The sequence below is a fragment of the Echinops telfairi genome, unplaced genomic scaffold (assembly GCF_000313985.2).
Source record: "Echinops telfairi isolate 266 unplaced genomic scaffold, ASM31398v2 ScPeMD7_18;HRSCAF=68, whole genome shotgun sequence".
Classification (NCBI taxonomy): domain Eukaryota; kingdom Metazoa; phylum Chordata; class Mammalia; order Afrosoricida; family Tenrecidae; genus Echinops; species Echinops telfairi.
Window position 1 is genome coordinate 56,521,201 of NW_022103915.1, and position 25,402 is coordinate 56,546,602.

At 42.0% G+C, this 25,402-nt stretch overlaps 2 protein-coding genes across 2 annotated transcripts in view; one reads left to right on the forward strand and one right to left on the reverse strand.

Moving 5' to 3' along the window:
- CDKL1 (cyclin dependent kinase like 1) overlaps positions 1-3,373 on the forward strand; it is a 62,979-nt gene extending 59,606 nt beyond the window's left edge. The window contains exon 9 of the mRNA XM_004698578.4: positions 237-3,373. Within this exon, the coding sequence (XP_004698635.1) occupies positions 237-347 (111 nt within the window). The 3' untranslated portion in view covers positions 348-3,373. The remainder of the gene's footprint in view (positions 1-236) is intronic.
- On the reverse strand, positions 2,429-8,714 carry DMAC2L (distal membrane arm assembly component 2 like). Its single transcript, XM_004698577.3, has 4 exons — positions 8,585-8,714; positions 6,671-6,879; positions 6,020-6,191; positions 2,429-3,858 (listed from the first exon to the last, which is right to left on the reverse strand). Exons 1-4 carry the CDS (start codon positions 8,686-8,688, stop codon positions 3,744-3,746), a joined length of 600 nt encoding a protein of 199 aa, XP_004698634.1. The 5' UTR covers positions 8,689-8,714; the 3' UTR covers positions 2,429-3,743.
- Positions 8,715-25,402: the final 16,688 nt, after the last annotated feature.

Genomic DNA, 25,402 nt, shown 5'->3' on the forward strand with positions numbered 1-25,402 from the left:
AAAATTGGTGCGTGCAGACTTTTCCCTTTTCACACTCCACATGTTCCTCAATGGTTTTGCTTTGTAATATAAAGGAAGGCTTTCAGAGGAAAAGCAGAGACCAAATTTTAAGCGTGTGTGTCCTTGGTCAGGTTGTGGACGCTGTGCAGAAAATGATAATGACCCAATCACGTCTTCTGTGATGAACTCAACCCCAGGCACTGTTGTGAGTCTAATCCTGTGCTTCGCATTTGCAGTTGCAACGCTTACCCCAGCTCACCGTGACCAGCAGCACCCTTCCCACTTTGGAGACCAAAAAGTACTACTGCAACGGCAAGAAACTTAGCTACAGGTTCCCAAATATTTAAGGAGCTAGAAGTTTGGGGAGAGAAGGGATTGATCGTTTTCATTGATTTAAAAGATGTATACATTTGAAAATGAAGTTTTTGATTGAAAACGACCCCACAATCTACACCCGGAGAAATCTACACCCCGTAGCAACTAAAGGGGTGGCTGTATAGGGGGCACATGGCAAAATAGGAAGAAAAAATTCCAATCCAGTCTTCCATGCTTAATGGTAAGAGCTAAAGGCTTATTTGGAATTTCACTTATATTTTGTTGTGCTCAAACAGCTCAGCTTATGGACAAATCATAAACTGTATCTACTGCCCATACCTCTGACAAAATGAGATGTCAAAACGATTTATACTTCAATGCTTCGCATATGTGATGAGTTAAAAATACTATGGAATGGCCATATGTATTTCCTTGAATCCGTTCCTTTGTTCCTATTGCCTGCATCCAGATAGTCTCAGCATCTTACATAAGGATAGTTTTATATCTTGAAATCAAAATGCCTAACGTTCTGTTTCCTGCTTGCTTGACTTCTTGATTTGTATATCCTAAAACACTTAGAATATTTAAGAGATGTTAAAAATATTGACATGAATATAAATGATTATATTCTTGTATTTGCTTGGATAGTTAATGATAAGTTTGTAGGTATTACTTACTACATGTACTTTTGCCTTTACCCTGCAGTGAAGTACACAAACCATGGATTTACAAAATCCATCTGCACATGTTCATTCACCCATTTCACATACAACCAATGTCATGAAGCTTGGCAGCTGAGTAAAGTGGTCAAGGGGTAGAACAAGAACTACATTTTCTCAAGTGGAAACAACCCATCACCTTGAAAATGACCAGCATTCTCTCTAGTTCAGCGTTAGACCTCGAGGTTGATCTACAGCAGGAGTGTAAATACTGATCTGTTTTGGAAGATACCACCTGTGAGATTTTACTTGGGTCATGAAAGACATTAGGTGGAAGCTTATCTTTCTCCTGAAACATCTTTTTACATGGTATGCATATACATATGTGTGTATACTACCTGTTAATAATTCGTTCAAAATGACATAATTGATTATTCCTATTTTTGTACGATGATACCTAATATCAGATAGTTTGTTTTGCCTTGACCTGCTGCTCCTGTTTAAAAGCTCCTCCATCCTTGTCCTTTCTAGACGCAAGCAGTGTGAAGCGTGTGGGTACCTCTCAAAGCTCAACATCGATCTTGAGTGAACAGCTATTTTCTAGCTGTTCTCAGTCATGGTTTTCAAAATTTTATTGCATTTTCAAAGCATTCCTTCTGCACTCTGTATATTGCTATGTGAATTTTTTTTAATCATTTTATTAGGGGCTCATACAACTCTTATCATGCTATGTGAATTTTTAAAAAATTTATTATTGAGAGTTGTTACATTTTTCATTCCACCATGACTTTTCTTTATGAGAGTAATACTGCAGAGTAATACACTTAATTCTGGCATCTGCTTCATAATTGCAGCTGTTGGTTTAGTGGCAGGCTACGGCTTCCTGATGTATGTAGCTTCTTGTGTAGAGCTGACAGGGGCTATATAACAGTCCCACTGCCATCCAGTTCTTGTTATGTAGCTGATTCCAATGACAAGGATGTCCAACGTCTGTGACTTACGTGTGTATGTGTGTGCTTTGTTAACCTAAGAAAATGCATTTGATGGAGGCAGATGAATATAGTCGCCTGGTTCACCCAGTGGTTTTAGAGAAAGCTGTTCTGACCAGGAGAGTAGCTGCAGACTGAATTGTGGTGAATCAGTAGCCTTGTCGTTCGACGAGAAGAGTTGAGAAAAGGGGCTCATCTCTTTCTAATGAGTTCTGTTAAATGTGTGCTCTTATGTCATTGAGCCACATCTGCAATCCTCTCCTCCAGTAGGGAATCACCACTGGGGCCCATGAGACTCTTCTACATCCTTGTTTTGTTTTATAATTTTCTATTTCCTGATTTTCTTCTCGGCAAAAACAATGGCATTTATAATTAGTAAATATATACTACTGATGTTTTGTGCTAGTTATATAAAAATTGGTCTTTAAATTATGTAAAAAAAATTTTCCTGTATCATAGAAAGTGTTTAAGTGTATTTCCAGTCAAAGTTTTATTCAACACCTTAATGTACAAGCCAAACATACAGATATCTACAAACAGGTTAGCATATAACTCAGTAATATCAGGGCTGCTTCAAGCAGGTCATAATATTACCTATTTGTAAGAGTCTTTATTCTTCTAGATATAAATTAAATCATAGAGTGTTACACTCTATGATGTCTTTTAAGCTCATAGGAAGTGGTATCCAAAAATATACCCCAAACCAAACTCACTGCCATCGAGTCAATGCCGACTCATGGCAACCCTATAGGGCAGGGTCGACCTGCCCCTGTGGAGTTCCGAGACTAACTCTTGACAGGGGTAAAAATACATTCCTAATAATGTGAAACAGCCCGATGTTTAAGGTGATTTTTGAATTTAGATGCTGGTCTTCATAGTTGTTGCCTTTGTTTCGTTTTTGAGCATCAGCTATTTCAATTCAGTCAGATGTCTGTATCCAGATTTAATAAAGCCGACCGCAGCTGCAAAGGTCTGTGAGCTCCTTGGGAGAAAGAGGAGGCAGTCTGCTCCCAGGAAGATGGTCAGCCTTGGAGAGTCAGACGGGCAGTTCTACTCTGCCCTGGACAGTCGAGAGACTGGGAACCCGCTCAACAGCAGTGGTTTGTTTTTGGTTTTTAAGCTCACAAAATAAAACAAATTAACCAGAAACTACTTGTTCTGAGACAAAATGTTATAAAGAAAACAGGAAACCAGGATCGTGGGACATGTATGCAAATCACAGGAAGGGGTATGAAGTGTCAATACCACTGACAACTTTGATTTCCACCACCGAGTCTGTAATTTAGCTTCACATTTTCACAATTGTGCATTTGTGGTAACATGTTTCAGTAACATTCAAGCTACAGTGAAATGTACTGTAAATTACTGTTACACATACTACAATAAAGAATTATCTGTTAAACATTTAAATCACTTCTATATTATTACACCAAGAAGTAGCTACCTCATTATTATCAAGTAATATGGGGGTTGGGAATGGGGTGGGAGAACTTCAAAATTTGTGCAAAAACTCCATTATCTTAATTCAATTTTCCATGAACATTTTGAAACCCTTTCATATATTCGAATTTAATTGTTACCTGCTTGGCATTTTAATGTACAAAATATCAGTCTCCCATCTTAGCACGACCGTTGAGTCACACCTGACTACTGTTGACGTGTGACAGACTCAACATGCCTTTTCCTCTCTGTTCTAGTAATAATTATATAGTATTAGCTACTATTTACAATCGAAATTTTCAAATGATTCTTTACATTGAAATCAGACACTTATTTTTTGTTACTTCAGGTTTAATTGTAGGTTCAGAGAAGGCAGTGCTAACTGAAAGGCTTGGACAATTTTTTCTTTTTCTTTTACTCCAGGAAGATCACTTAACAACAAATACTTGAGGTTTCTGCAAACAGAAAAATAAAGAAAAATCATTCTATTTGGCTTTACTCTTAAACAGTATTAAAAGTACATTTATTTTAGGAAAAATGACACACAGTATATGTCTATGTCACCCTGGGCCTTCAAACTGTTAGAACAGTGGTTTCGAAGCACTGCTATAAATGAGCTTCAGGCGAGGAGCTAAGCCCAGCTTTGGAAACTCTGGTACTGAATTATAGCACTATGTATAGCTGAATATTTCCCAATACTATATATTAGGGCATAGAATGCCTTTGTATGTGAAATAGGAACCTTGAATATTAACCCCCAAAGGGGAGAAAATGCTTCTTAAAGGGACTTGTTTCTATTAGAAGACGAAGCTCCACTGTTAAAAGATGAACAATCTAGTGCTTGTGGTCTCGGTGTTTTAAAACTTCTCAAACATTCTGTGACATTGATGTTAGTGGTATATTCACCACAGAGTCACACAGAAGCACATCAACTAGATTAGCATGTGAATTATGGTATCGCTAAAGTAGGGGTTTGGTTAAAGAAACTTTCATCCTCTCGTCATCATCCTGATAAGGCAACGTGGCAATTTTAGAATGAGAAATTCCTTGGTAATATTTGGTTTTCATTGTTGGGATTCTGTGACTTGTGTGTATCACATGGGTCCGACTGGTGGTGGAAGTTGACCTAAACCAGTGTACCTGACCAGTAGATGCATGTTTCTGAAATATAGGGCTGGGCAGTACTACAGGCCACAGAGACAGAAAGGTGACTGTTTCAAGGTAGCAATGACAGAGTTAAACACTCAGGAGTATATATCAAGTGTCAAGTGACTACCGAGAACATGGGGAAATTGCTTTCATAAGTGGAGAACAAAGCAGCCATCCAAGTGAGGTGTCCTCCAAGTCCCCACAAAAGCACGCCAACCACCCCTGATCAAGAATTATGAACAATAAAATCCAAAATCAGAGCAGGTGACGATCTCAGAGCTTCACTTCTGAGCACCTGGTTTGCCAATGGCTTTCAATGACAGTAGAAGCCCTATATCCATTTACAGACATCTCCTGTGGACCAAGTACTCCATGGAATTCCCTAGGTCCCTTGACAAAGGAGATACATAGTCTTGCTCCCCAGGCAGAGGACATCAGAATGCTGATGACTGCAGAAGTAGTTTGGGTAAATTTAACATCTTAACCATTTACTTTTCCTTTGAACTAATTTTCAATTTGTTCTAGTTTATAGTCTAATATATATATTCTAGTTTTATATATACATTCTGCTATCTTTTGGACTGAGGTTCTGTGTTTTATTCTCTTGTTGCTGTTTTGGTTTGTACTTGAGTGATTTTCTTTATATGAAATTCAGGATAGGTCATCGATAGAGACAGCAGGTAGACGAATAGGGGGTCCCTCAAGGAAGGAGAGCCACCAAAGGAACATGTTTGAGGCCCCTGTTTAAAGTGGCACCAAGAACAGAGGTGCCCGAGGCTGCGGCACAGAGACTGTGGGGCAGAGCAGAGGGCTGTGCCCCTGAGACCCTGAGACAGGGAGGGAGCATAGCAGAAGACTGCCTTGTGCATGGAGACAGAAACCAAGGGACCATGTGGCCGAAAGGTGGAGGGAGGGCCAGAGAGAGAGATGGGCTACTGGCTGAGCAGTGCTGCTGTGGACCAATGACTATCCTTACGGTTTACTGCGCCTGACCGATGGTAACCTGTGAACTTCCCCAATAAACCTGCATAAGTGTGGGGGGAAAATAGTTTCTTAGGGCTATGACAAAACAGGATAGAAGAATGAAAACAATGTTCTAGAGTTGATTGCGGTGATGTATGCACAATGCTCTTTAACATACTTAAATACTGAATTGTATAATACGTGAATTATATGTCAGTATTTTTAAAATTAGAGAGGAACCATAATTAAGAGTTGACCAGAGCAGCCCCTATGCTAGATGCTTTACATCAGTTTAATTAAGCAAAACAAGCCCCGCTAAACATTCAATCGTACCTGCATGTAATGCTTCAAGACAGCTGAAGCCAACTTTGGCTGAAATGAAAGTTATGCCATTAAATATTTTTCAAAACTAATACATTGCCATCATCCTTACTGGTGTAAATTCTGAGCTTTTCATTTGCCTCGCTGTTGTCAGCAGGGTACCACTCTGGCCTGGCCACCTACCTCAAATGACGCAGCGTAATGATGCCCTGGTCTGTGATATTCCCACAGGAAATGATTTCCATTTCCAAGAGGCTTTCTCGTAAATTTTCAAGTTGACTGAGCCTCTCTAAACAGCCATCCTCGAGATAATGACACTGGCAGAGTTTGATTTTTTCAACATGCAGCAGGCCCTCTGGAGGGGAAAAAAGGTGCGCTTTACAAATCTGCTTTCTCTTTAGGCATTTCTTGGTTTACCTGGGATAGTCTTGGCTTTAGCCCTGGAAATCCCATGTCCCAGGAAAACTGACCACTGGTCACCTTACTACCCATCAGAGGCAGGCACTAACCAGCTTGTGCTGATGGACAGAGCCGTTCTGAAGTCAGGTGTCCTTGCCAAGGGGAAGCTGTACAGGTAGAAGGGTCCCTATATTTATTGAGTTCTCGGTGGCAGAAGTTTGAGAAGAATCAAAGGCTTTGCATTTTAAGTCAATAACCACAAATACAGCTCTGTAAAGGTAAGCTTAGTGTGAACATGAAGGAGAAGAAGCTGTGTATACATAACCTCTCTTGACAGAAAGAAACAAGCTAAGGTGGACTGAAATCAGCCTTCGACTATAATAATCAAGTGCAACACAACAGTCACTAAAACAAAGAAAATGGTAGGGTAGTTACCCAGGTGGTCAAATCCAATGTTCATGATACAAGAGTTGGTGGCGTCTATTGCCTGAATCTTGTATTTGTCCAGAGGGCCAGTTGGGAGGTTGTTGTAGTCCTTCTGCCACCGCTCCTGGCCGTGATAGCGCACCGTGGCCCCACAGCGCAGCAGCCACTCGGACGCCGCCCTGTCTGCGCCCACGGCCCTGATGCGCTCGCGATCCACTCTGTTTACAGAAGAGCAACAACAAACTTGCTTTTACTATCACCATTAGTGCCTTAACTAGGATTCTAACATAAATGCATTTCATCGCAAATGCCCGAGAAGGATGCTAACTGTATTAGTGACAGGCATGCTAAACGATAAATGTCATCGCTCTACCCGTTTTGCTTTTGTTTCCAAGTGAAAAACAAAAGGACATTATTTTTATGAGATTATCAAACACACATGAGCTTTCACTTATTCCGTGCTTAAGATCAGAAGGTTCTCAGTTAACTAGGGACTACAAAAGTGATTATACTTGATTATCCTTTTATATTACTGATAAAAAGATTAAAGAAGGTATAATTTAAGTCTTCAAATTAATCTCATGATTAATTTGTCTTTTTCTGTATTTGTCTTAATGCTATAATAAGCAATGGTGAGAGGTGTCATCTGCCTTAAGTTGGTATTTCTAAGCATGCTACCCACTAGCTTTTAAAATGTTTGAGTTGGTTTGATGGTATTCAAAAGGATACTGTATTTTTGAAGAAGCCAGAGAACCGTGTGCACCAATGTTCACACAGCAACACTGTTCACAATGGCAGAAAGGTGGAAACCACCAAAATGCCACCAGCAGTCGAGTGGAGAAACACAATGTGGTCAGTACATACAACAGAGTATTAGTCAGCCAAAAAGGGAAATGAAGTCCTGCTAAATGCTACCAAAACAACAAACCCAAACTCACTACTGTAGAGTTGATCTCACTGGTAGCAATCCTATGTCGGGTTTCTGAGACTAAAATCATAATAGGAACAGACAGCCTCATCTTTCTCCTGGGGGTTTGACCATGAACCTAGCTGTTAGCAACCCAACACCTAGTCCACAGTGCCACCATGGCCACTTTGATAAAAAGCTGCACCACGGTTAGACCTTGAAGGCATTATGCTCATAAAGGACAGAGATTGTACGATCCCACTTATATGACATGTCTGGAGTAGACAAATCTCTCTCTCACTGCCGTTAATTGATTCGGAGCTGACCCTATAGGGTGCTATGAGTTTCCTATACGTAACTGAACAGGAATAGAAAGCCTCCTCTTTCTCCCAGGGAGTGGCTGGTGGTTTCAAATTGCTGACCTGGTGGTTAGCAGCCGAAGGAATAAACGCTATGCCACCAGGGCTCCTCGGCAGATATCTAGTGACCAGACAGTGGTTATACCCGGGGCGAGAGGGAAGGAGGGGTTGTTACTTGGGGGCAATGCGTTTCTGTTTGTGGTGGTAGAATAATTTGGAAAAGAGTAACAGTGATGGTTGTATAACATGATGAATGTAATCAATGTCAATGAATATAAAAATGCTGCATTGGCAAATAGATTGCCACAGTGGAAAAAATTTAAATACATTGGGGAAAAGCTGCAGAACAGCATATTTTAAAGTTACATTTATTGAGCTTGTAAGATTATAAATCTATTCAATGTTCATTTTAGAAAACATAGAAATCACTGAAAAGTGAAAAAAGAAAAACTATTGAAATCTGATAACCCAAACAGCCAGTTAATATTTTGGAATCTATTTGTCTGGTATTTGGAATCTGTTTAAACGTATATTTTAAAACAAAATTAGGGGTCATACTATAATACTGTTCAAAAGTATTTTAAAAAAAAAAGCTGTGAGGCACTCATCTAGTAGAAGTCATTCCCACCGTTCTTCCCCTGTCTGAGAGTGACTTACTTATTAAACACTGCATTCAGCCAGCCCCAGAAGGATCTGGAGTCGGATGACCATGGGAGTTGCTTTAAGCTGCAGAGCTTCCGGGAGATTTTTCCCAGCAGCATCTTTTAATCTAAACACACAAAACAGGAATCACATCATGAGATGGCAACAGTAACTCACTTCACAATTTCAGCCAATACTTTTGTGCCGACACCGCTGGTGACTCACTTGTCACTCAGCAATTATGGAGCAAGTTATTCCCATCTCTGGTTCTGGATTTCTTGTGCTGCAAAATGGAGAGGTTGGAGTGGATAGTTTCTAAAGTTAGGTTAAGCACTGGCCAATTTCGTATGGAAGGTTAGTGGTTCGAACCACCCAGTGGCACTTTGGAAACCATGCCTGGCAATCCCGTGAAGGCCTGAGGATCAGCTCGCTCTCTCCTGCACACGGGCGTTCCCAAGAGAGAAGGGACTCCACAGCAGCCAACAACAAGGTTCTTTCCAGCAGTTCACAGTCCCCTCCCTTGTCCAAGTCTCAGCCAGAGTCTTCTGCGGTGTTGCCACCTAGTGTCCACTCAAGTAGTGCAGTTACACATCTGCTACAGGAATTCTACTCAATCCTAACCTCCCCAGTACTAAAACAACAAGCTCCATTCACCTCAGAAGCAGTCTGCTCCATTCCCAAGTATTTCTCTGGGTGGCAGGCTGGGCAGCTAAAATGACCAAGTCGGCAGTTTGAACTCCCCTTGGGAGAAAGGGGAGGCTTCCTGCGCCCATCAAGAGTTACCGTCACAGAAACACCGGCCCTGTGGTTGCCATGAGTCAGTGAATGAGCCTGCATAGAGCTAGCTACGCACCATGGTCAGAGAGAGAGGGGGCAGATTGGGGGTCCTGCCTTCAGTAACTAAGTCTGTCCCATCTCTGATAGCCTCCGCTGACCTCCAAAGGCCAGTTCCATCTAGCAAGCACTTTAAGAACATGCAGTGACACGGGCATCAACAAAGGCGTGGTGTGGGCCTGAAGGTGCCTTACACTCAGGAAGGGAGATGAGACGTGGAAACGGATTGAATATAACAAGGCTCCAAACAGTGCCACCAGAGCAGTTGGAAGAAAGACCGGTGTCAGGAAAGCTGGGAAACATTAGACAAGTAACTTTCCTCTCTGACCCTTAGTTTCCTCATGTTAGATGAGGCCATTTGCTCAGATGGTTTCTGCCTCTAAAAATCCGAGTTCAAAGGTGATCTTTGAACTGCGCCTCAACGGGATCTCTCTCATTGAGGTGTGGGAGCAGGTGTGGGGGGAAATAACGATGAATGAAATTTGGTCTGTTTTTGAGGTACTGGCCACCTAATGTGGTGGGGGGAGGACTAATACAAGTTAGGAAAAAAATTAAATGACAAAACCTGACTAAAAGTCTCAAAAGAGTTAGAAATAAGGCTAGAGAGGCTTCTAACAAAGATGTCGGGGAAGGGTGTCTCGGGCAGGGCTGAGGTGGGAACCCTTTAAGTAGGCTGCAGTGAATTCCGTTGTGTCGGTACATGGACAGTCGTGAGATGAGAGCCGGGTCGTTTGCACAGTTGGGCTCATGGGACGTGGACGGTTTTCTGCAGGCAATTGGAAGAACAGTAGTGGCATTGTGAGAACTGTCCCCACGTTATCCATCCAGGAGTGTTACAATTGAGAGCCAAATGAACAGGACAGGCAGAAAGCCAACGAGGGTTTGTACTCCAAGTGCCCGTATAAAAGGAGCTGGGGGGAGCGAGGGGAGGAGAGTGACATTGGGGCGTGAGATTCCCTAGACTCTGAGGGAGCAAGGTACACAGGAGCGGGGCGAATACTAAGTTTGTGGCCCTGGATCACTGGTAGGATGGTGATGCATTAACGGAATTCCAAGAGGACTGCGTTGTAGGTTCAACTTCTCACTCTGAATGTGAATATTCGGATGACAAATCTTCACTTGGATTCATCGACAGAACATACGTTGGAGCCGGAGGGACTGAGATCGCCTAGGCCAAGCATCTCAGTCAGATTGAGGACACTGAAGCCATGGTATGAAGTAACTTGTTGACGCCCTAAATGCTTTCTGGAACAAGGTGGAGTATTAATAAATGCAGCTGTTAAAGGACCTTGCTCAATGTTTCATGGTTAATTAGGGACAGTACTGAAATCTGAACCTAGCTGGTTATCTTACTAGCCCAAGGCTCTTTCTTCAATCATTGGATGGTTCTAGAACGAAAGAGAGAGAAAGAGAGCGAGATGGGGACCATGGAGAGGCCTGAGTGGGAACCAGCTTGGAGACGAGGATCACTGAAGTTGTTGAACTCTGGGTTGAAGCCTGAGGACAAACCTCTGGGATCATCTACTACCGTCTTCCTCCCGTTCCCACCATCACTGCCCTTCATTACTGCACACACCTTCCGCTGCCACCTCCTCGGATGTTCTCAATCCTTTCCAGATTTCCCCTAACCCCCCTCCAGCAGTTCATAGTGACCCTCGCAGACTGACTAGACTTACCCCATAGGGTCACATGGCTATGGAAGTGGTGTACCTGAGGAGCTGCTGGTGGTTCCCACATGACCTCTGGCCACCAGCCAAGTGCTTCAGTCACTGTGCCAACCAGGGCTGCTCCTAGGAACTCCAGGCAGGGGCAGGTTATTCAACAAGCAAGACAAGCATGGGCTTACTTGTGCTTACTTATTAATCTGTAATGATTATTTCCTTCAGGGTCAGTCTTTGAGGTGGTTCAAACTGTTTACCACAGATTAATAAATTAGCATAAGTAAGCTCATGGTTACCTTGCTTCCTGAGTACTCTGTCCCTGTCAGGCCTGTACATCTGAAAAGAGGCTTTGGTTTTTGTAGGGAGGAGCTACGGGGTTGGGACGGAGAGGGAGGTCATGTGGGGAGCAAAGAATGGGAAGAGAGTGTCTGTGGATGAATCTGTTAGATTCTGGAGCCCGAAATACGTCGGTTCGTGGCTTTGCATGATGAAAGAATTCATGCCAAAGCCCGTTTTGTAATCCAAGTGGATTTTTATGAAGGACAGGCTGCTTCGGTTTTACAATCTCAAAGGGGTTCACAACTGGGCCCGAACAACCACGTGGAAAATAGCACCCATGCATGTGGAGGCCAGAAGCCCCAAAATCTTAGAGGCTGAGAGCCTGTGGGCCAAGAGGCTGTGGGCCCCTGTAGGCCCTGAGAGGGCGCATTTGCTTCTGTGCTGGGGAGGGAGACCCTCCCCCCTCTCCCTGCCTCTGACCAGGAGCAGGGTAAGAGAGCTTCCCAGATCGTGCTCCTGCCTTTAGTCTAGTCCACCCCCTGGCTGGGGGAAGGCGTGGTTGATGGTATTGGCTGACCCCATTGGCTGAGTTAGGCCTACCTGGTTGATATCATGAGCCTGGGCCTTGTTTGGCCCACCCAGGTGTACCATCCACCTGGCTCAGGGGTTTGAGTATGAGCATGCTCAGTTTGGGGGTCTTCCTAGGTGTCTAATGGTTGCCTGATTTCTTTCCAACTGCTTCTTTGGCGGCCTTTGCAGGCATGGGAGGGACAACCCCGTCCCTAAGCTAGCTACCTGATAGTCTCATATATTAAGAAGGCTGGCAGGCTGGGTTTCTGGGGTAGAAGGAAGCCTTCACCCTTGTGAGTTGGAGGTAAGTCCCAATAACATTCTCACAATTAGTATTGTTCCCCACTATACCATCCCATAATAGTGCTACCTTAAAGTTACCTCTTACAAGCACATGGCTGATGGCTATGTAGCTGGTAGCTTTAACTATAGAAGCAGACATTCTTTTGCTCTCTTCCCTCTGTGTCTCCCAACTGCTCATACCTTCCCCCAATAGTGGATGGGCGGGGGCGGCTTTACCCCACAAGCCTGGATTCAAGAAATTTGCTATAGCTCAAATCTTTGGTTTGGCTGCATTAAAATTGTCATTAATTTTGCCTGTCATCTTTCAATGTATAGAAAGTGACCATGTTGCCTCTGTAGCTTTTGAATTTAATACATGAAACAAAAGGGGGATTTGTGGGAAACGTTCCCCAGGTTGTCCCCCGATGATAATGCCAAACCTCACTCAGGTGCTGTTTGCAAACATGGTCACTGACTATACACTTGGAGGTCAACTACTTAAAGGTTATCTGCCTGAAGGTTATCATCCATCTAGAGCAATTAGTCTGCCCCACCCTAAGTAGAGCCCACTCTCTTCTGATAGGATAATGGATTGTTCCCCTGAAGGAGAGCCCAAGGACACCTAAGGTCAAGTCAACCCAGGGAGGACCCAGGTTAGGCTGCCATCTTGACTCTAGAGCCCACCTGTCTTGTTACGCATCTGCCAATCATACGCATGTGGTTACTTGTAGTTAGGGGACTGGCACGTCCCTAGAATATATATAAGCCCTGGTTGGCAATATATTCTCTCTCTCTGCGCGGACCTGACTCCAAGTCATGGCGATCAGGAGGTGAGCACTTGCATGCCTTTTCTTGTCTGATGTGTCTTTAATTTTACCTGTCAATTACCCAAATGCCCCTTGCACCCGTTCTGTTGTGGAGGCTGGTACCCCACAATGCCAGTCATACCTAGAAGCATAATCGATGATGTGGTGGAAAAATGTTTACTGTGTTTACTGACTCAGTCCTATAGGACAGAATAGAACTGCCCTTTCAGATCTCCGAGGTTGTAAATCTTTGTGGGAACAAAAAGTCTTTCTTCTGTGGAGCAGTTAGTGGGTTCATGTAATCCACTGTGCCACCAGGGCTCCTTTGAAACCGTTTACTACGGATTCGTGGATTAGTAATTAAGTACAAATAGGTCCAAGTTTACCCTGTTTACTGGGTAATCCCACACTGTCTACAAAATGAAAAAAAAAAAAAAAGAAACCCATTGCTCTTGAGCCAATTCAGATGCACACGGATATATTGTGAACACAGTAGAATTGCTTTGTAGTTATTTCTGAGACTACAGGAGCAGACAGCCTCATCCTCCCGCAGAGTGGATGTTGTCTTTGAACCACTGACCTTGTGGTCAGCAGCCCAACACTTAACCCGCTGTGACACCAGGGCTCCTTACAATGACTCTACCCCAGTGGCTGCCAAATTTGGGCTTTTCTGGTGCCTGAATGAGCTGTTCCCTCTACTTGTCCACCCTCTTTTATTGATTGATTGATTGATTGCCCTTCTGCAGCACCCTCTTTTATTTTGTCTGTGGCAATCTTGTCCAACCTTAAGATTTCACTCAACACCAACAAAACATACAACTAATTTTCCCCTAGTTTTTTAATGCTTCCTCTCCCCCCTCTATCATGACCCCAATTCTACCTTATAAATCCAGCTAGACCAGAGCATGTACACTGGTACAGATAAGAGCTGGAAACACAGGGAATCCAGGACAGATGAACCCCTCAGGACCAATAATGAGAGTGAAAATACCAAAGAAAGGGGGAAACCGATTGCAATGATTGACGTATAATCATCTTCCAGGGGGATGGACAACAGAAAAGTGGGTGAAGGGAGACGGGTCGGTGTAAGGCATGAAGAAGAAATTCTATAAATTATCAAGGGTTCATGAGGGAGGGAGGGTGGGGGAGGGGAAGTGAGCTGATATCAAGGGCTCAAGTAGAAAGAAAATGTTTTGAGAATGATGATGGCAACTTAGGAACAAATGTACTTGACACAATGGATGCATGAATAGATTGTGATAAAAGCTGTATAAGCCCCCCATAAAGTGATAAAAAAAAAGATTTCACTCAAATCCCATCTCTATTCATTCATTAACTCCCTTATTCATTCACTCAGTCAATACATCTTGAATGTTTGCTACACTTGCCGGACAGACAATAGTAAAATAAAAAACGAAACAAGAAAGGAGAGACGGACGGTTCTTAAATGTGTACAGAAAAGGGCAAACATGTAAGCACATAAGTAACTCTAAAACAAAGGTCTGAGCAATGTCGTGAGAGCTCAGAGAAAGGAGGGAGGGACTAATCCAATCTGGAAGTGTCTTTAAAAAATACTATTTGTACATAAATTCTACCTTATTCTAAGAAAGAGTTTATTTGGTAATTACAAACTTTTTATTGTAAATTAGCGAAAGTTTATAAAGCAGGTCATTGGTTTTACACTCAATAGTCCATGCATATTTTATTTCAACTCACCCACTGCAGCCCCTCAATATACCATCTCTTGTCCCTGCGCTTCCTGTTTCTGTTCTTCCTTCTTTCCTAATTTTCCGTACTCTGTCCTTGGGAAAGTAAATCCTGCCCTTTTTATCTTAAAGGAGGAGGCTGGTGATGTAGTGGGTTATGTGTTGGTGTGGTAGTTACATATTTTCATGTCAACTTGATAAATAGAATGTAGATGTGCAGTCTCACCTGTCAATCAGGTCATAAGGTAACACCCACCAGGAGGATTCTGGAACTTCCTCTTTTTCTCCTGGGAAGAGGACCACTCAGTCTCTGGATTCTGCCATCAGAAGAGGCGGGCCACACTCTCCTCTCTCTCTCTCTGCTATTCCTTCCTACTGAAGAGCCACATGGAGCCACGCTGACGGCAGCCAGAGCCCTGGAGATTTGTCCACCACCATTGTAACCACAGGACCTCACCAGCCTATGATCGCCCTACATTTGGCATCATTGCATGTGCTTAGTGAGCCTGAAGAGGAATTCACAGGCCTCATATTGGGCTTGTGGGCCAATGTTAGAACTTATGGACTTGATCTGGACTGGGCTATTTTAGTGATGCATAATTCTTGATATAAAGTTCTCTCTTACACATATATGATTCAATGAATTTGTTTGTTAGTCAACCCAGACTAACCCAGTTGGGCTGCTAAACACAGGTCCACAGTTTAAATCCCCCAGGCGTTCCTTGGGAGAAAGAAGAGGCTTTCTGCCCCCTTATAGATTTACAGCCCACAGGGGTAGCTGTGAGTCAGCACTGACTCAATGGCAGTGAGTTTGGTTTGGGTTTGAGGGAGGTGTGAGGTCAGTTCCGATGTGAAGCGGGAGGGGCCGTAGTCTTGGTGCTTCCATTAGTGTCTATTGGACCAGTAGGCCTGGTCTCTTCTATGATTTGGAGTTTTGTTCCCATTTTTCTCCCACACTATCCAGAATGGAGGGGTCTTTTGAGATGGGTCTTAAAGGAGGATTAAAAATTTCCAGTTAGAAAATTTAAAGTATTCGGAACAAAAGTTAAGAGCAAACTTTCAAGTGGTCTGTTAAAACTGAAGAAATTTTACTCAATTCATTTTGGCTCACCTTACAATTCAGCTAAAAAATAGGACCGAATTTTGACTTCTAAAATCACTATATGTTATATTTAAAATAATTTAAACTTGCAAAATTAATTTATATTTGGCAATAAAGGTAAACATTAAATTGGTGAGATTTTACTTTTGAAAAAAATAGATATCAACATTTATTAGTGGTTACTAGGGTCAGTATGCAGAAAGTGGGGGGTGGGGGGTAGGGTGATGGGAAAACTACAAGGATCATGGAATGTTAGCTTGCAAACAGATTCTTGTAATTGCTGTCAATAAAGCTTAAACCTGTAAATAGCTGAACAGGCAGAAGTTGTGAGATAGATATACAAGGGGGCTTCAGAAAGTTCGTGGGAAACTTCCATTATTGTCAGATTTGTTTAGAGTCATCGCTGGGGCTTTTGCTTGCTGCTGGTTTCTTTGTTGGTCTGCTCTTGCACCGGCATGACCAGGACCAGGCTTTCTTGAAAGCTTGCAGGTAATTGGAAAGCAGGTCTATGGTGGATTCTGCTTTGCTCTCAATTTTCTCCAGGTCGTAGTCTGGCTGCTTGGCCATCTCGGGAGAGCTGAAGTCAGGTTGGCCCTTGCTGTGAGCTGAAGATGTTCACAGAGTCTCGGGGAGGAGGCACCGAGCTCAGGCTGCAGGCGCTCCTCTGGCACCACGCCCCGTGCACAGCACGTAGGATCCGCGCTATGACCAGATTTTACATTCCTAACTGCCACTTTGCTAATTGATTTTTTAACAGTGTTTCGAGATATAATGCACATATCATACAATTCAATGATTTGAATATATTAAAAAGGTTGTACAAGCATTACCCCAATCAATTGTACAGCATTTCTTTCATTTTTGTTGTCATTTTTGTTAGCTCCCTTTTCCCCAACCTCTCCTGCTATAACCCTAAGAACTTATTAATCTAGTTACTGTCTATATAGATTTATCTATCCTAGATTTCTTTTTTTTCTTTTTAGTTCAAGGACTGTTATGTTGGCCTTTAGGAGTGTTTTCCGGTTGAGTCTGATAGGGTGTCAAGACCTGGCCCCAAAGTCTAGTTTTGGTATTCCTTCGGACTTTGTTGCTCTGTTCCCCTTGATGTTCTGTTGCACACCCTTAGTGGTCTGCCTTGGTGTGGCAGGATCAGATTGGGCGCAATTCCCACACTGTGTCTCCATTGTTGTCCCCTGTGGGGCTATGGGTCAGTGAGGGATGTCATGTCTCATAGTGGGTCTGGCCATATGGTCTTCTCTGTGGATTGGCTGCTCAGAGCAGGAATATCGTCCTCAAGGCTTGGTGGGCCAGGATGTGCTCCACTCTCTCTTCCTCCCCCTAAGTGTTCCCATTTGCTCTGATCAGACATGCCCCTCTCTCTGAGCTGCAGCTTTAGTGCTGTCCTCTGAAATAAATTCTTCTGGGGGGAGGAGCAGCTGTCCATGTAGTTGGGGTTGGGGCCAGCCCCTCAGACCTCTATCCTAGATTTCATATAAAGAAAGTTATACCAAACAAACAAAAATAAAATAAAGCGAAAAATCTCAACCCAAAAGAAAGCAGAAAATAATAAAAACTCGAACAAATTAAAATTGGGTCAAAAGGAAAAACAAATGATAAGATGTTAGCTTTTAATCTAACTATATCTGCATCAATTCACTTCGGATGCACTCTGTCTGAAGGCAAGGCTAGTCATCCCTGGTCAATGGTCTGAGGGAATTCAGTAGAGGCGTCATCCCTGTGGGGTCTCTGCACGTGGATTTGGGGCGTTCACTGTCTGACCATAGTCTTCTGCAAACCAGGTGCTCAGAATTTTAGGCGGAATTTCTGCTATTTGATGGGCCCTGGTGGTACAGTGGTTTTGCGTTGGCGGTTAACTGCAAGGTCCAGTCGTTCGAAATCACCAGACCCTCCAAGGGAAAACGACAAAGCTTGCTAGAGTTACAGTCTCAGAAACTCACAGGGCCAGCTCTGCCCACCGATACGGTTGTTAGGAATTGGCATTGACTTTTGGCTTTGTCCTGTTTGTGTTTACCTAAGTACTGGTAGCTGGTTTTCTATATGGAAACGGGGGCCCTCTAGTGGCAAATCTGTGAATTCACTTGAATGAAATAAAAGCAGGTTGGAAAATAACTGCTACTAACTTACTGCGGCCATATATAATTCAGTATTACTAAGAAACAAGAAGTAACAAAACCTAGATAATTTCATTTGAAGACTTGAGGTATGACTACGCATGTACTCACTAACTGACATTGAGCACATTTTTCTGTTCTGTACCTTCGTTTCCTCATCACTGTGGATCCTCAGATGTAAAGCAGAGATGATAGTAATCATTCTGAAGTTAAACTATAAATAACATACATGAAGTTCCTATCTCAGCTCTGTCCATTTTAAGTCCTCAATAAATGTTAGTAGATACCAAAAAAAAAAAACAACCCCAAACCAAACTACTTACTGTCAGAACATGGCTTTCACCCACAAGTTTGAAACAAACTTTCTAAAAGTGCAATTATGTTTGTGCACCAAGGCCTGTCTGCTCGAAATGGGATTTGACCCACAGTGTTTGCTGAATAGGGTTTGAGTCAGTTTTTCCGTTTACGCCAAAACAATTAGTTTTTTTTTTTAAGTGCAAGTTCCAATTTTATATATGAATGTAATTTCTAGGCAGGTAATTCAGCTTGATGGCTAAGATAAAGTGTGTAAACATGGTGGTTATCAAAAAGGTGGGGCTAGTCCTGCACTAGTTTTTGTGGGCACGAAAATGTCAAGAGAGGTATGGGTTGGCATCAGAATGGGGGATTTTTTTCTCACCAAAATAACTACCCTAACCCAACCACAAATCACCCATTATGGATGCCAGTTCTTATTTCTAAGGTGTGTGGGTTATGTTCAGTCCAGTGAAATAACCAACAGAGCAATTCACTAGGAAGTGGAACCAAAGGTGCCCCAAATCACCCCTAGGTCAATGTCACATGGCTTTTGTTGTATCAAATTCTCCTAAATGCTGGCCTAGATGGAATAGGCTAAACATGAATTCGCCACTGAGGAGGGTGCTGGAAGAAGTAGAAATGTCTCTAATCACAGGACAGTACACAAGAGCACAGAACGTAGGGTGGATCCCCTCCTTTTTCTAAATGTAAAGAGCATTTACCGAGTCTTAAAAGAGACAAAGACACAGACGCATCACCTGGATGAAGGAGCCCGCCAACACGGGCTCAGATGGCATCCCAAGCAAGGCGGAGTCTTGCTTTGAGAATGCTTCAGACAAACACACTAATAAAGCAACCAAATGGTGGTGAGGGAAAACAGAACAGCATTTCTAAAAAGAACAGGTGAATCGTGAGTGCTTTCATCTTTACTAAAATAAGAAACACAAATTCAAAACCACATCACCATGAAAAAACCACTGCTATGGGCCTCACTGGCCCATGAGTCTGACCACAGTTCATTAAGATGTGGAATCCTACAGCTAACCACCAAGCAACACATCAGTGATGTCCTGTAGAAAATTCTGGTTTGGGGGGGTACCTCTTCTTATATAACATTTGGGATTGGTTATTTGCACTCAGAATAATACTTTGGAGTTTCATCAAGGTGTTAGTTCATTCCTTTGAATTGTAGTTTATTAATATGAATAAAATTGTGAATGTTCATGGACAGGTTTTGATGTGAAGGCAGGTTTTCACTTTTCTGAGATAATTGTCCAACAGTACAACTGCTGTGGGTCAGATGACAAGGACATGTTTAGTTTTATAAGAAGCTGCCATGCTCTTTTCCACTGCACGCCAATCTTTGGTGGTGGTCAACAACAACAATAATAATAGCAATGGCAATCACAAATGCTGATGGGATGAGAAGCCAGGACATTCGTCTACTGCTGGAGGGAAAGGAAAATGTGCAGCCATTCTGGAAAAGAGCATGGCGGCTTCTTATAAAACTAAACATGTCCTTGTCATCTGACCCACAGCAGTTGTACTGTTGGACATTTATCTCAGAAAAGTGAAAACCTGCCTTCACATCAAAACCTGTCCATGAGCATTCACAATTTTATTCATATTAATAAACTACAATTCAAAGGAATGAACTAACACCCCGATGAAACTCCAGAGTATTATTCTGAGTGCAAATAACCAATCCCAAATGTTATATAAGAGGAGGTACCCCCCCCAACCAGAATTTATTTCAAAGCTATGTAATTTAATTTTTTTTTAACGAAACAATCTTATCACCTTCAAAGTACTCTTCATTACACTTAATACATCTGTCAAATCTGAGATTCCATTCTTAGAACTATTTTTTCTTTTAAAAAAAGTAATTTTATTGGGGGCTCGTACAACTCTTATCACATTCCATCCATCCATCCATCCATCCATTGTGTCAAGGATATTTGTACATTTGTTGCCACAATCATTCTCAAAACATTTGCTTTCTGCTTGAGCCCTTGGTATCAGCTCATTTTCCCCCTTCCTCATGAACCCTTGATAATTTAAAAATTATTATTTTGTCATATCATACCCACTCACTTTACCCACTTTTCTGTCTTGGAACCATTTTCAAACTCATTTGTTTGGAGGGCTAAGAGCACCTCTCATTTTTTTCTTCACCTTTTCTAAGTCATCAAATTGATGTCCTTTCATGTCCCTCTTTGTTTAAGGAAACAAAAGGAAGTCCCATGGAGTGAGGTCAGGTGAGTAAGGTGCACAGGGCAAGAGAAGCATGCTGGTTTTTGCCAAAAACTGGCGCACTGAGATGGCTGCTAGAGCAGGTGCATTTTGTGGTGGCAAAATCAGTCCCCCATCTGCCACAAATCAGGCCTTTTTTGCCGCACACTGTTATGCAATCTTTTCAGAACCTCTAAATAGAAAGCTTGATTAACAGTCGGACCATGAGTCGAAGTTGAGGGATGTCCAGAATGAGGTTTGTCATCAATTGACGTTTCACCTTTTTTGAAATGAGAAAACCACTCGAACACTTGAGTTTTTCCCATAGTGCTGTCCTTGTAATGTGATCAACATTACAACAGTTTCTGCGCATTTTTCTTGAGTGAAAAACAACTTCACTCACAGGTGCATGCTGTTCTCTTAAACTGGCCATCACAAACAAGTGAAACTGCTTTTATGAAAAAAGTCATGGTGACCAGAGAGAACCTCCGCAGGTGGTGCCACTGAGTGCACTAGCTTAGAGGGAGTACTTGATGCTTGCCTAGCAGGGAAATGTATATTAAGGAAGCTCCAATAGGCCCAGTGAAATTCCGGTTTTGGGGGGTACCCCCTCGTACTCTATCAATCCACTTTTTTTTAAAGTCCACTCTTTTTAATCCACTCTTGAAATTGCAAAATGAAAATAGAGAAGAGTCATTGCCATGGGTGAGGGGGTAGCACACTTGTAAGGGAAAACAGGTGTAGTTCTCAAAGGGCCAGCGAAGATCCTTTTAGTGATAGGACTATGTAGTGGTGAATACACAAACCAACACATAATAAAAACGGTGCTGAACTAAATGTATACATAAGTGAGCTCAAATAATATTAGCAAAAACAAAGTAGGATGAGTGGACTGTATAGGCATGCTTAGGAGACAGGGATTCCTGGTAGCACAGTAGGCAATGGTATGGGCTGCTAATCATAAGGTCAGCGGTTTAAACCCACCAGTCACTGCTTAGGAGATGGATGAGACTGCTGCTCCCATGAAGACTTACAGCCTCAGAAAGTCTATTAAGGGTCCCTATGATTTGGACGTGATTAGATGGCAGAATCACCTAGGTAAAATTGCGAGTTCAGTTCCAGTCCAGGACAATAAAGCAAATATTGCAATATAGCTAGTCACACACACACAAAATTTCAATTTCCTACTACATATAAAAGTTCTGTTTCACTGCACTGCAGTTTAGTACACTACATAATAGTATTATGAAAAACTTGAAATATTGTGAGAATTACCAAAACGTGACGGACATGAGTACAGTATATGCCTGCCAGTGGAAAAAAATGTCACTGGTAGACCAGCTTGACTCAGGGAAGTCACAAACATTCAACTTTTAAAACGTGTATTATCTGTAAAGCACAATAAAGTGAATCACAGTAAAATGACGTCTGGCCATATTGGAGTTTGTTGGTGTACTATTGCATGATGTTACTGAGGAGACTGGGTGAAAGATACAGGGGATCGCTATTATTTCTTACAACTGCACCTGAATCTACAATTTGAGCTATAGTCAATAAAATTGTATGGCCTTTCTATCCTTAATTCCTTATGTAGTATAATTCCGGTCTCTATATGCCTGTGGCTGTAGTCCCATTCTCGACTATATTAATGGGCTGGATTAGGGTGGGATTAAGACCCGACTTTAACACAGGATATGAACCAAGTTACACTCTTTGTTTCCTTGAGGGCATCTCTGAACAGCACCCACTAGCATGTGAAACATTGCCCCAATTTTTTGTGGGCCACTGAAGTAGACCGAAAAGCCCGGGGATGTAAGGGAATACACTCAAGGGAAGAGTGGAGGAGGGATGGAGCAGAATAGCATCTTGGAAGTGTTGGACATTTGGAATATCTCTAATCTCCAACTTCTTGGGACTAGTATTGTATTAATTCTTCTAAAAGAAATTATTACCACACATCTGTCTCAAAGTATGTTTAATTTTTTAAAATTGTTTTATTAGGGGTTCATACAACTCTCATCACAATCCACACATACATCAATTGTGTAAAGCACATTTGTACATTAAATGCCCTCATCATTCTCAATAAGTTTAATTTTTAAAAGGCCAACTCTACTTTTTCATTTGTGATAGAATATGCAGGTAACATTCTACATCGTTTTCCACAAATGATGTCCAGCTGTAGAATCATTTAAACATCATAAGAGCCATCATTTACATGTACTGTAACTTTTAACAAGGGTCCTCAATCCATTTGATAGGGAAAGAAAAGTCTCTTAAATAAATGGCACTGAGAAAATAAAAATTTCCCTATGTTCAAAAAAAGAAAGGAAACAGGATCGATGTCTCACATCAGACACAAGACCAAATTCACAATAGCAAAAAAGTATGAACGTAAACCACAAAAATCTATTTAAATAAGGATCACAGAGCATGTTAAAATATAGATTTGAGGTCAGAATATCTGGGATAGCAATGCTTATACTTAGTGGAAGCCAAGCTAGAAGTCTGGCAAAATTCCTAGAGGAACAAGTTGCCCTGCCTAGATTTCAACAGTGAATTATCTAACATAGTAAGAAAAGCACAAGCAGAAAAAAACTATATAAATTGGATCTCACAAAAATTGAAATATTTTATTCAGCAAGACTTTAACAAAAGTGAGACAACATGCTACAGATTGAAATATCTTTGGAAATCTGATAAGAAGTTATGATAATAAACCAAATATATGTGTGTGTGTGTGTGTGTAACTTTGACAACTTAACCAAAAGACCAATAACCCAATCATAAAATGGGCAAATAAACTGATTAGACATTTCACCAAAAAGGACATTCAGAGGCCACCAAACACATGAAAAGATGCTCAATACTGCCAGCCGTCAGAAAGATGTAACTCAAAACCACAGGAAGGCACCAATTCACTCCCTCTGGGGCAGCTAAGATAAAAAATAATTTTGTTTTCATTTTTTGGCGAGGATCTGGGGAAATTGGCAATTTTATCCTCTGCTGGGAGTAATGCAAAATAGTACCACTAATGTGGAAGACAATGTGCACAGTGCCTCAAAAAAATAAAAATAGAACTATCATTTGACCCAGAAATCCCACTCCTAGGTATCTGCCTAAAAGACCCGAAAGCAGACACCAAAGACTTGCACACATATGTTCACTGCAATATTATTCACAATAGCCAAAAGGCATAGACACCTGATAACAGGAGAATGGATAATAACATGTGGTACATACATACAGTGGACCTGACTGAGCCCCTGGGAAAAGGGAGTGGGTCTTGAAGACATTATAGTGAGTGAAATAAGCTAAGCCCAAAAAGGCCAATATTATATGACCTCACTTATATAAAAAGACAAGAAAGGTAAATGTATAGAGGTCACAGTTTAGTGGTGGTTATCAGGGTTGGGGGGTAGATGGGGGTGATGGTGATGAAAATCACATTAAAGACTGGGTGGCACAGCTAACTAAAGTAACTGTTGCTAATACGTTGAACACCCGTAAATCGTTGAATCGGCAAAAGTTGTGTGATAGATTTACGACAACAACAAAAGAAAAGTTGCTGAGCCTGCTCACGTACAACTGAACATCTCAAAAGAACTGGTTCCTTTGCTCATGGTTTCATGAGACACCCAGTTAACTGGCCTAATATTCAAGTGCTCAGTGCTTGTGTTCCACCTCCTTAGTTCCACAGTGCCTGAGGTCTGCAAAGCTCACAAACAGCCATCCAAGGCACAACAATGGGTCTCTCTTCACCTAGAACAGTGGTTCTCAACCTTCCTAATGCCTCCACCCTTTAATACAGTTCCTCACGTTGTGGTGACCCCCCAACCATAAAATTATTTTTGTTGCTACTTCATCACTGTCATTTTGCTACTGTTATGAATGGGGGGCCCCTGTGAAAGAGTCGTTCAACCCCCAAAGGGGTCGCGACCCACAGGTTGAGAACCAATGACCTAGACCAACAGGAAGGAGAGTCAGGAGTAGGAGAATATGGAATGTATGACTTTTTGCCAGGTGACCACAAGAAGTAGCTATCACTACTGGGCATTTTGACCTAAGATTCCATGGAAAAATCCTGATTAAAAAAAGAAAAAAAAGGCAGAATAGAATTCCAAATTCTCATGGACTCTAGACTTTCTGGAGTCATGGAGTGTGGATGAACATAAGGCAGGAATGCTCTGAGATAATCTTTAGCTCTTAAACCAAAAATATCTCCTTAAGTTCTTCTTAAAACCAAACAATCATAGCTTAATAAGTAAAGTCTTCCTTGAATAGTGTGCTCTTTTTAGAACTACAAATTGACAACAGCAACTCACAGGATTCTATAGGAAGCGTCGGGTGCAGGGAATTTACATTAATGAGGGTGGAACAATCAGAAAAGGATGGTGAGAATGTAAACCATGTACATTTGTACATTTTACATGTACAGTGTTCAATCGCAGAAACAAAATATATAAAATTTACGAGAAAAAATGGCCATCATTTTCCAAGTCCTGCACTGTGTTACATATCTGACAAGCCTTCTCCTATACAAATAGCTGAGACGCCCTAAGAGGAAGATACTGTTATTACTCTTAGTTGACAAGGGCAAGTCTGAGCAAGGCTGCAGGCAAGTAATCAAATGACAAGATTCCAACACTTAAAGTCCTCCCAGCAACAAAACTCTTACCATTGTTTTTGTTTTGTTCAACTGTTCTCTAAATACCTAAAACTCCCTTCCTCCCGGAGCCTGGGGAAGGATGAGAATCAGAGGCGAGGTTACAAAGTCCCTACGAGATAACGGAGCTCCCTTCGGCAGTATTTTACAGAAAAGGTCGCAGGGAAGAAGTGACCCGCTCAGGCGGGGTAGCTGGTCCCAAACCCACTCGGCATACCTGAGACCGTGTCTCAGGCCGCTGTTTAACAGATTACTCTGACCACTGA

Bases quoted from the DNA above. Each gene is read 5' to 3' on its own strand.
- DMAC2L (XM_004698577.3), bottom strand. From the start codon at position 8,688: ATGCTGCTGGGAAAAATCTCCCGGAAGCTCTGCAGCTTAAAGCAACTC. The intron at 6,192-6,670 runs GTAACTACCCTA...TTTCCCCTCCAG, and splicing joins CATTGGATTTGACCACCTGG to AGGGCCTGCTGCATGTTGAA. The intron at 3,859-6,019 runs GTAGGTGGCCAG...TTCTGTTTGCAG, and splicing joins ATTACGCTGCGTCATTTGAG to AAACCTCAAGTATTTGTTGT.